Source organism: Solanum pennellii, chromosome 11, assembly GCF_001406875.1.
Source record: "Solanum pennellii chromosome 11, SPENNV200".
Classification (NCBI taxonomy): Eukaryota; Viridiplantae; Streptophyta; class Magnoliopsida; order Solanales; family Solanaceae; genus Solanum; species Solanum pennellii.
In genome coordinates this window covers 12,032,791-12,044,694 of record NC_028647.1, presented here as the reverse complement: position 1 = coordinate 12,044,694, position 11,904 = coordinate 12,032,791, and the positions used below count along the sequence as shown (strand labels likewise).

Below are 11,904 nucleotides of genomic sequence, written 5' to 3'. Positions count from 1 at the left end.
ACCAATCGCGCCTTATACTTGTCAATTTCACCATTTTCTTTCAATTTCGTCTTATAGACCCACTTGACACCAATAATTTTGTGCTTCTCAGGAAGATCAATAAGCTCCCAAGTATCATTCCTTTCAATAGCTTCAATTTCAGCATCCATCGCCTTTCTCCATTTTTCTTCTCTAACAGCACTCTCAAACATTATTGGGTCACAGTCTGCAAACAATGCAAAATGATTGACTGCATCATCTTTAGCATTAATTCCGGTTACCTTATAGTCCACCATCCACGCAGGCTTTCTGCGAGCACGACGAAGAGACTGAGCTGCTGCATCAGTTTCTTCTAAAGCTGCTGGTACAGTTTCAGCAGTTGGTGAAATTTCAGCAATAGCTGGTAGAATTTCAGCAGCTGTGGGAGCTGAATTCTCTGCACTTTCGGGCATCGCAGCAGTTTCATCTGCTCCCGTATCAAACACGATTGGAGTAGACTGCTGCATACTCCAGTTCCAAGTGTTTTCTTCATCAAAAATGACATCTCTACTAATTACAATCTTCTTTGTCAGTGGATTAAGCAATTTATATGCCTTGGATGCTTCACTTACACCGAGAAAGATACACTTTTCACTTTTGTCATCAAGCTTCTTCCTCTTCTCGTCTGGAACATGTGCATAAGCAATGCAACCAAAAATTCGGAAGTGATTGACTGTTGGTTTTCTTCCACTCCAAGCCTCCTCTGGAGTCATGTTTTGAACAGCAAATGTTGGACTTCTATTCAATACATGAATGCTCCAATTTATCGCTTCCGGCCAGAAAGTCTTCTCCATTCTTCCTCTTGCTAGCAAACTCCGCACCATATTGAGAATGGTTCTATTCTTCCTCTCCGATACACCATTTTGTTGTGGTGTATAAGCAGTGGTGAGCTCTCTTCGAATTCCATTAGATTCACAAAAATCTTCAAAGACTTTTGAGCAATACTCGCCACCACGATCAGTTCGAAGAGTCTTTATGGCCCTTCCAGTTTCATTTTCTACTTGAGCTTTGAAGCTTTTAAAGGCTCCAAAAGCTTCTGATTTTTCCTGTAAAAAATAAACCAACGTCTTTCGAGAATAGTCATCCGTAAAGGTAATAAAATACCTTTTACCTCCATTAGAAACCGGTTTAATTGGGCCACAAATATCTGAATGCACCAGCTCCAAAATACCCTTTGCTCTCCATGACTTTCCTTTTGGAAATTGAGAACGATGTTGTTTGCCAACAACACATTCTTCACAAACTTGGGAAGGGATGATAATTTCGGGAAGACCTATCACCATATTTTTCTGTTGGAGAGTTTTTAATCCACCAAAGCCCAAATGACCATATCTAAAATGCCACAACCATGAAGGATCTTTTACTTCCGTCTTTAAACAAGATTGAATACTCTCAATATTCAAGGCAAATAACCTCTTCGAATTCATTTTCACAGCGGCAATAGCTCCTCTAGTAGGACTATAAATCTCACAAACACCTTTCCCAATGAGAATAAAATACCCCTTTTCTTGCAATTGTCCAACACTCAATAAGTTGCTTTTTAATGCAGGAACATAAAGCACATTTGATATTACTTCTTCAAAACCATTCTTGGCTTTAATTTTAATATCCCCCTTTCCCATTGCATCCACAGTAGAACAATCACCAAAACTAACTTTAGAACGAAAGCCTTCATTTAAATAAGAAAAGCAAGACTTACTCCCACTCATGTGATTACTGCAGCCTGTGTCCAAATACCAAACGTCCTCCACGAGTTTTTTTTCTGCTTGTATTGCCATCAACAAGGTCTCGGTTTCGTTGCTTTCAACAAAATTTGACCTCTCATCCTTGTCACTAGGCAGCCTAGTATAGCAATCGGACTGATAATGACCAAATTTATGACATCGATAGCATTCTACCTTTGATTTGTCAAAATTCTTTCCCCTGCCTTTGCCGTCATCATTGGCTCTAAAATTTCTGCTGCCATATTTGTTGCCTCCGTCTCTATTTCCTCGATCTCCTCTCCCTCTTCCTCTACCTCTACCTCTACCCTTTCCTCTAGTATTGGAAGAAATAAAAGTAGATGCCTTCAAGGCCTGCTCCTCAGAAGTTGAACTGCGGTTCATCTTCTGTTCATGCACCAATAGGGAGCTTTGCAGTTCGTCCAGCGACAACTCATCTATATCTTTTGACTCCTCAATGGAGCAAACGACATAGTCATACTTTGGCGTCAAAGAGCGCAATATTTTCTCAACAATTGTGACATCATTCATCTTCTCTCCATGGAATCGCATTTTGTTGCTAATCTCCATTGTTCTAGCACAGTAACTCATTACAGACTCTCCTTCCTTCATTTGCAAAGTCTCAAAATCTCTTCTCAAGGCTTGAAGCTGTGCACGCTTCACTCTGGCAGTTCCCTGATATTTTTTCTTCATGGAGTCCCAAATATCCTTAGAAGTTTCTTTGCAAAGAATAGTTTCTAGGATGGGACGATCGATAGCCTGAAAGAGATAATTCTTCGCCTTTAGATCTTTCAACTTTTTCGCTTCCAATTCTGCCTTTTGAGCATTCGTCAAAATTTCGCCTTCCGCCGGAGTGTTAACGCCGTCCTCCACAATTGGCCAATACTCCTTTGACCGTAAGAAATTCTCCATCAGCATGCTCCAATGGTCGTAGTGACCATCAAAGCGAGGAATTGCTGCTTGTACAAAGTTACTATCTGATGCCATGAGTGGAACAGAAAAGAGAAGAGAGGTTTAGCTGCTGCTATATTTTTTATTTTATTTTATTTTTCGCTCCAGGATCTCACACTTGCTCTGATACCACTGTGAACAGATGCACAAGAAGGAAGAATACGCAGAAAGCAAAAACTGATATAGAGGCAACACGCTTAAAATAAAATGGATTTTTTTGGACTGTTATTTAGTACTCTTGGCTGCAGATTTTATAGGTGGAAAGACATAACAATAGTAAGCAAGAAAGTAGGAACCACTAGCTAATATTACTCCTAATAGATAGGAAACAAATCCATGATAAACTATTCTCCGAAAGACTAGGACAAAGCTGGAAAACAGGACTTTATTTGCTAACAATTATTACTATAAAATTATCTAGGTAGTCATTTGATATAAGTACTCTTGAGAATAAACATATATACCTAAAAAATAGTGTTGTACACCTTGTTTCTCAGTGTGTGTGATGATCTTGTTTGTAACAATTTCAAGTCCCTTGTAATATTTCATTTTATCCGAGTTGATTATTTCTCCTCGAAAATGGGTTGCAAGGTCAACAGAGAGACGGGATTTTCCCGTTCCTGTGGCCCCCATTATGAAGATCACTTTTTTCTTGTTGAACTCTTCATTGTTGATGAAAGTATTAATTTTATCTACACACAAAAAATTAATTAGTTTATAATAGTGAATTCATAAAGTCAGACATTAAAAATTCTTGTAAATATAAAGCTAGTAAGTAGAAACCTTGCTTGACTTTGAATATACTATCTAAAATATAAAATTTTCTTAATGGTGGATGTTCAAAATAAAATTAAATTCAGCTTTTATAGTAAAATCTTTTCGTGGACTTATTAATTGACATACAAATTTCATAATTAATGATATATTTTAGGACAAGAATGACATTTAAAATTTTATAGATATGTCAACTTGAATTTTGGTAATTATTATTAAATATATTTTAGGATAAAGTTATTAGTGTTCGTTGTTAGGAGATCACAGACAGCCGGGCTTTTATAGTAAAATGTTATTTTTTATAGACTTATTTATTAGTAAACCAAATTAAATATATATAAATTCATATCTTTTAGAATAAGAATAGTTCATTAAAAAATTTAGAGATATGTCACCTTAAATTTTGGCGATTAAGCTTAAATTATTTTAGGATGAGGTTTCTAGATGTACATTGTTATGAGATCACAAGTAGTTACAAAAGGATTGTAAAAAGAACTCAACAATATTTCTGACGAAATATATTCAAGTGGTAATGCGTCAAATCCTACACTATTCAACAACACATAATAAGTGTTAAGTCTAATTCCATAAGGGGGAAGTGAACAATTATCGATAACTATTTCAATTACGAGTATTTATATTAATTTTTTCACCATATAATAATATATAAGGACTTTATTTAATCAAGCTTCAAGCACCATGAGTGAATTAGGTAGAATATATTCATTACTGATCGATTACAAATTTACTATTTTATCTTCTTTGACTATGAAACATTTTTAAGTATTGAGTTAAGAATTCTAGTCTTTAAAATCCTTTTAGGGTGGAATCATCCCGGATATTTATGTTGATTTATTATTTTATCACTCTATTATCATGACACTATGAGTGATCTCATGTAATTGTGTGCGTACGTATTTGTATTAATATATATTAAAAAGAAGACTTGGACTTGAACTTGGAACTTGGGCTTGGATCGAAACTTAAAATAAATATTTCATCTATACATAAGAATTTTTTTATAGACAAGAGTAACATATACAGAAATATGGGTCATATCATACATATATATTTGTAATGCGATACAAACTGTACACAATAGGTCAAAAATTAAAGAGACCAAAACAGAAGATGGCGATAATGACAGTTTATGTACACTCAATAATAATATTGTGATGACTGTTTTTGAGAAATCTCTTCACAATATCTAGGCATGGTTGCAAAATAGTATTCGTCCATGCTTCGTCAAGACGTTCTTCTCTATCTTCTTTGAAAATGTCTATAGCAATAATATGATGCAGTGACCACATTTTCTCGCTTATTAATTGTTGAATCTTGTCAAGTTGGTTACAAATTAACATACGAGTATTATGCATGATACTTGAAATTGAAGCTTGAAGAATCGTCTGCTTTGATTCATCATCTCCGTCTATATTTGTTTCTACCCTTAAATATCTGTCCGTTTTAGGGACACCGATGGACAGTCGGATTCCATTGGTTTAATCTGCATCTGGAATGAAAATTTGTCGCATCTCATCCACTAGCGCTGCATGCAACACAAATTTAAAGATGAGTATTATTTAGTAGAACATATATTTGATAACCAAAAGTATTATTAAGAAAATTATATAAGAAAAGTTTTTAGCTAGCTGCATGATAGTATATCTTGATTGATACATAAAATAAATACAAAAATTACCTGCTTTGACCATTTGATTAACCGTCATGTCAACTCTACGGTTCAAGACTAATTGCTCAACATCAATCCAAATAAAGAAACTATCATACTTATATTTGAACATGAACACAAGATCTTCCACAAGTTTTTCAATATACGAGTTTGACCCTCCATCAATAATTGGAACACGTTGAGTCTTCAGTATTTTTTCTATATAGACGACAACCTGCAAACAAAAATCTTCAACTGTGAAATCTGAATCTGGTTCAATTTCACCTTAGAAAATGTGATCAAATTAACTTTCTCAGAATTGATAGAAATAATTTTTTAATAGTAAAGTATATTTTTCACTAGAATCTATGATTAAAAATATAAAATTATCTAGGTAGTCATTTGATATAAGTATTGTTGAGAATAAACATATATATTTAATACACCTTGTTTCTCAGTGTCTGTGATCTTGTTGGTAACAATTTCAAGTTCCCTTGTAAACTTGCATTTTATCCGAGTTGATTATTTGTCCTCGAAAATGGGTGGCAAGGTCAACAGAGAGACGAGATTCTCCCGTTCCTGTGGCCCCCATTATGAAGATCACTTTCTTCTAGTTGAACTCTTCATTGTTGATGAAAGTATTAATCTTATCTACACAAAAAAAATTAGTTATAATAGTGAATTCATAAAGTCAGACATTAAAAAATCTTGTAAATATAAAGCTAGTTAGTAGAAACCTTGCTTGACTTGGAATATACTATCTAAAAATGTAAATTTTTCTTGATGGTGGATGTGAAAAAAAAAATTACATTCATCTTTTATAATTACTGATATATTTTTGGATCAGAATGACTTTTAAAAGTTTATAGATATGTCAACTTGAGTTTTGCTAATAATTATTAAATATATTTTAGGATAAAGTTATTATTGTACATTGTTAGGAGATCACATAGAGCTGGGATTTTATAGTAAAAATGTGATTTTTTGTAGACTTATTAATTAGTAAACCAAATTAAATATATATAAATTCATATCTTTTAGAATAATAATAGTTCATTAAAAAATTTAGAGATATGTCTCCTTAAATTTTAGCGAGTAAGCTTAAATTATTTTAGGATGAAGTTTGTATATGTATATTGTTATGAGATCACAAGTAGTTACAAAAGGATTGTACAAAGAACTCAATAATATTTCTGACGGAATATATTCAAGTGATAATGTGTCAAATGTTACACTATTCAACAACACATCATAAGTGTTAAGTCTAATTCCATAAGAGGGAATTGAACAATTATCGATAACTATTTCAATTAGGAGTATTTATATTAACTTGTGCACCATATAATAATAATTAAGGACTTTATTGAATCAAGCTTCTATCACCGTGATAGAATTAGGTTGTAACGACCCGCTATGTCGTTTTGAGAACTAGGACTATTTTGGCTCTTTCCGAAAAATTTAAAGAGGTATTTTAAACTATTTGATAACTAGGAGTACTTAGTTGATACATATACCTATATTATAATTAATATACTTGAATAGTAATTGGGTCAAATTCATATATTTTTTAATAACCCTTACCATTTGACTATATAATTAAAACAGATTAGTTAGGTTATTTTAGAAGAAGAAAAAAATAAAAGTTAGAAACTACCTGGACACGAGAGGGACCAAACGGCTATGACGAACATTGATTTCCAAGTAAACTAATCAAAATTAATTAATGTTTATATATAATTGTACGGTGCACTTGTAGTAATATAATAAAATAAGATTTTTAGAGGTGATTAAATCGTAGGATAGTTACTGTAATATATATTTTATTAAACTTCAAAGTGACATAGGGTTGATTGGGATAATGATGACCAATGATGACTTAATCATTGGATACATTGGATTTCTCATGCATTTATATGCATAATTCTTTTTTTAAAAAAATACACTTGGCAGTATCCATTTGAAGAAAAGAAAAAAAAACGTGGTCTCGGCATTACTGTATTCTTTGATTCTCTTAATTAATTCTTAATTGTATTTATTTTATCAAATTATGATACTAGTTTTTGAATTATTGAGATAGATAATTAATTATTAGGTGTATATTATATGATTTAACATTGAATTATAGGGTATTTGGAGAGGTTAAAGATAAGTTCTAGTCTTGAAATTTAGCAAGTACAATAATTTTGGCATACAAATTATATCATGATTTGGAGCTTGATTAGAAGTATGAGGGAATTTTCTTGGGTCTATGATAGGCACATAATAATATGAATGTCTACAAACTCACTTACTTATGAATATTGCATCATTGGTAGATCGTGAACATTACGAAACTTTGCAAAAAGGGAAGGAACTGTCTTAAAGATTCCTGACACGAATTCGGCACTTGAGGTATGTTAAGATTTTTTAGACTTGTTGAAGGACGTTTTCCTAATTAAAGATTAAAAATGAAAGTAGACAAATGGGTAAGGGCGAAAGATGGGGGTCTCGTATCAATGGTTGGGAACATAGGTGCCATTGGTTGGGAACATAGGTGCCATCACGACTCGTGATTTTGGGTCGTGACAAATTGGTATCAGAGCCCTAGGTTCATCGGTCTCAAGAGTACAAGAGCAATGTCTAGTAGAGTCTTGCGGATTGGTATGAAGACGTCCATACCTATCTTCGAGAGGCTATAGGACAAATATTCTATTCTTTTATTCATTATCGTGCACACTTGACCTTGTAGAAATTCTAATATTGATATCTCATTCTCTCTCAGATGGCGAGGAATCGTAACATCGGCTAGTGGTGGTCAGAATCCTATTCCTGCGCTTGCTTCTGCGAACACTATCTGAGGTAGAGGCAGGGGACGAGCTCGAGGTCAGGGTAGGGGCCGTATTGCAGCACCTGTGGAAGGTCAAGTACCAATAGCTACCCAGGGTCGTGATAGGACCGTACCTCCTGATGCAGAGGTTATTCATGGGGATGTGCAAGATCGTGTCGAGGGGGATGGACCAGCTCAGGCTCCACCCAGTACTATTGTCACCCAGTGCTTCAAGATACCTTGGCTCGTATGTTAGGAATCCTAGAGGGATTTCTCAGGCAGGAGCTTTGCCTGTCACTTCTGATAGCTCACAGACCCGTGTCGGAGGTCAGACTCCATATCCGATAGTTGCTCCAGATTCTCAGACTCCCAGCACTCAGCCAGCTTCTGTTTTAGCTCCTCGTTTGGATAGTATGGAGTTTCCAGATATGACATCATATTTGGTGAACAGGCCTTCTATGACTATTGATGAGCAAAAGATGTTTGGGAGGTTCAGACTAATGAATCCTCCTACTTATACTGGTGACTTAGCTGAGGATGCATATGAATTTATAGTTAGTTGTCATGAGAGGTTGCATAATCTTGGATTAGTGGAGTCTCATGGAGTTGACTATACAGTTTTTTAGATGACTGGCTCTGCCAAACAGTGGTGGAGGCTAGCTGGATCCTCTCCACTATTCTAAACTCAGTTTAATCAGGCATTTCTATCAAAATTTGTTCCATGTAGTGAGAGGGAGCGCAAGAGGACCGAGTTTGAGGGTTTGCAGCAAGGTAGTATGTTAGTTGCAAAGTATGAGGGTAAATTTCATGCCTTGGCTAGACATGCTTCGATGATACTTCCTACAGAGGCTGAGAGAGTGAGGAGGTTTGTTAAGGGGCTGATTATTCCGATTCGTCTAGGAGTTTCTCAGGTTGCTGCTTCTGGTGTTCCATTCAAGAAAGTGGTGGATGCTGCTGCGGAGTTGGAGATGATTCGACGTGAGGGATTTGAGCAGCGTGAGGGAAATAGGACCCGTTACTCAGGTGATTTTGGTGGTGCTCCGCCTAGGAGTCAGGGTTTTGTAGGGAGAGGTTATAACTCTCAGTCCAGCAGACCCATTCATGCTGCTATAACTGTGTCTGAGGCTGGTTACACTATACATAGGTCTTCGAGCTCAGTGCATACTTCACATAGTTCATCTTCTAGGCCTATAGTTTGTGGAGGGAATTCTGGTCAGTCAGGTTCCTCTCATCAGCCTGTGTCTCGTAGGGGCTGTTTTAAGTGTGGTGATATGGGACACTTTGTGAGAGACTGCCCTAAGACCAGACGTGGTGGCTTACATCAGGGTTCTCAGGCTTCGACTTCCAGGGTTGCACAACCTACAGCTAGGACTGGTGCAAAGAATGGTAGAAGTGGTTCTCATTCAGGTAGAGGTGGTTCTCTTTCTGGTCGAGGTGGTAATCGTGGAGATTCACAATCTGATGGAGGTCGTTCCAACTGTTATGCTTTTCCAGGTAGGCCAGAGGTTGAGGCTTCATATGCTATTATCACAAGTATAATTCCGGTTTGTCATCGACCAGCTACTGTAATATTTGATCCAGGCTCTACTTATTCTTATGTGTCCACATATTTTTCTCCTAGTCTAGATATATTATGTGAGTCTCTTGATTTGCTGATACATGTTTCTACTCCTGTCGGGGATTCTGTAGTTGTAGATCGGGTTTATAGATTATGTAATGTTACCTTGATGGGGTATGCCACTCATGCGGATTTAAAGGTATTAGATATGATAGATTTTGATGTGATTCTTGATATGGATTGGTTATCTTCTTATGACGCAAATTTAAATTGCCATGCCAAGACAATTACTGTAGCTATGCCTGGAATTTCTATAGTAGAATGGAGAGGTTCTATTAGTCACCCTCCTAAGGGTGTGATATAATTTCTTAAGACTTTTCAGTTACTACAGAGAGGATGTTTGGCTTACTTGGCACACATTAGAGATACTAGTGTTGAGACTCCTATGCTTGAGTCTATTCCAGTGGTGAGTGAATTTTCATAGGTATTCCCGACCGATTTGCCAGGTCTTCCACCAGATCGTGATATTGATTTTTGTATTGATGTGGAGCTAGGAACTCAGCCTATTCCTATTCCTCCTTATCGTATGGCACCGGCTGAATTGAAAGAATTGAAGGAGCAGTTGCAGGATTTGTTGAGCAAAGGTTTTACTAGACCGAGTGTATCTCCTTGGGGTGCTCCAGTGTTATTTGTAAAGAAGAAAGATGGATCTATGTGTATGTGTATTGACTATGACAGTTGAACAAGGTAACCATCAGAAATAAGTTCCCGATACCTCGTATTGATGACTTATTTGATCAGTTGCAGGGTGCTTCAGTTTTCTCCAAGATTGATTTGAGATATGGCTATCACCAGCTAAAGGTTAGGCAGAGGATATCCCTAAGACAGCTTTTCGAACACGTTATGACCATTACGAGTTTTTGGTGATGTCTTTTGGATTGACTAATGCCCCTGCAGCTTTTATGGACTTGATGAATGGAGTTTTCAGACCGTATTTGGATTCCACTGTTAGTGTATTCATAGACAATATATTGATATACTCACGCACTAAGGAGTAACATGAACATCATTTGAGGATCGTGCTTGGGATTTTAAAGGAGAAGAAGCTTTATGCAAAGTTTTCAAAGTGTGAGTTTTGGCTTAGTTTGGTAGCATTCATAGGAAATGTAGTGTCTAAAGAGGGTATCATGGTGGATCCTAAGAAGATTAAGGCATTTAGAGATTGGGTCAGTCTTGCTTCAATTACTGAGATTCGGAGTTTCTTAGGCCTTGCTGGTTATTATAGACGGTTTGTGTCATGCCCCGAGCTACCCCCGAGACGCGGACACAGAACCTAGGACCACAAGTGATCCCAAGTTAACCCTGCTAGCATGATCATGAGCATACTAAAGATAATAAACTGTTGTGGAAGCTAAATCATACTTAAAGTGAAACGATGGGGAATACCCATATTCTATAATGAGATATTTGAAAACAATGAGTTTAATGCAAAAGAAATATTAACTCAATACTAAGCTAAATCTATGTCTGAAAATAGCCTCTAAACTAGACTAGAAATACTGGGACAAGCCCCAGCTAAATCTAGCAAAACAGAAACTAAATGACTAAAGACTAAAATGAAATTCATGACTGTTGTCCTCGGAAAATGAGGACTCAACACTGAATCTGCTGAACTGGAGATCGGGAAATCGATCTATGCGTGATGTGGATGCTGAGAACCTGAACCTACATCATGAGAAGATGTAGCACACGTATGCATCAGTACTTGAAAAGTACTGAGCATGTAGGATAGAGTAAAGCTGAAATAAATCATAACTGAACAAGCACAAAAACAAGTATAATAATCTGAACGTGATGTGCTGATTTTTGAGCTAACTGGATGCAATGAAAATTTTATAACATACTAAAACTAAATACTGAATATATTGATAAATGGTCAATGCAGAGAGTCTGGCTGAACTGTGGGATCAACTAATAACCGATAATAAACCACATGAGCTAAATGTGGAGTCCGATGTATACGCCCCATCAGGAGGACCCAATATACCCTGCCAAAGGTATAAAGGTGTGCTGGCGTGATCACTAAACTGATTGCCCACAGAGGGGACTTACAACCTACTCGGCTAGTAGTTCTGGAACTATTGGATACGCTAAACCATAGTCCAACTTGGTATTATGCTACTCCCAATGAATTATGTAAATTAACTTATTACATCTGAATTTCTGTAAATACAGTAGAGATCAAAACTGAACATGCAAACTGAGAATGCAATAATTTATCTGGTAATGATGCATTTATAACTGAGGCATGTATATCTGAAGTGTCTGAAATATATGACCTAGCATGTGTAATTCAAGAACTAAAGAAATACAATGCTAGGGTTCTGAAATTCATGCAATAAACTGA

The 11,904-nt window shown here is 36.2% G+C and overlaps 1 protein-coding gene across 1 annotated transcript; it reads right to left on the bottom strand.

Moving 5' to 3' along the window:
* Positions 1-4,963: 4,963 nt before the first annotated feature.
* LOC107003670 (adenylate isopentenyltransferase 5, chloroplastic-like) lies at positions 4,964-5,725 on the bottom strand. The gene is made up of 3 exons (XM_015201986.1): positions 5,636-5,725; positions 5,164-5,368; positions 4,964-5,010 (listed from the first exon to the last, which is right to left on the bottom strand). Exons 1-3 carry the CDS (start codon positions 5,723-5,725, stop codon positions 4,964-4,966), a joined length of 342 nt encoding a protein of 113 aa, XP_015057472.1.
* Positions 5,726-11,904: the final 6,179 nt, after the last annotated feature.

Coding starts and splice junctions, on each gene's coding strand:
- LOC107003670 (XM_015201986.1), bottom strand. CDS start 5,725: ATGGGGGCCACAGGAACGGGAGAATCTCGTCTCTCTGTTGACCTTGCC. Junction 5,369..5,635: donor TCAACTCGGATAAAATGCAA/GTTTACAAGGGA, acceptor TTTTGTTTGCAG/GTTGTCGTCTATATAGAAAA. Junction 5,011..5,163: donor TAATCAAATGGTCAAAGCAG/GTAATTTTTGTA, acceptor TGTTGCATGCAG/CGCTAGTGGATGAGATGCGA.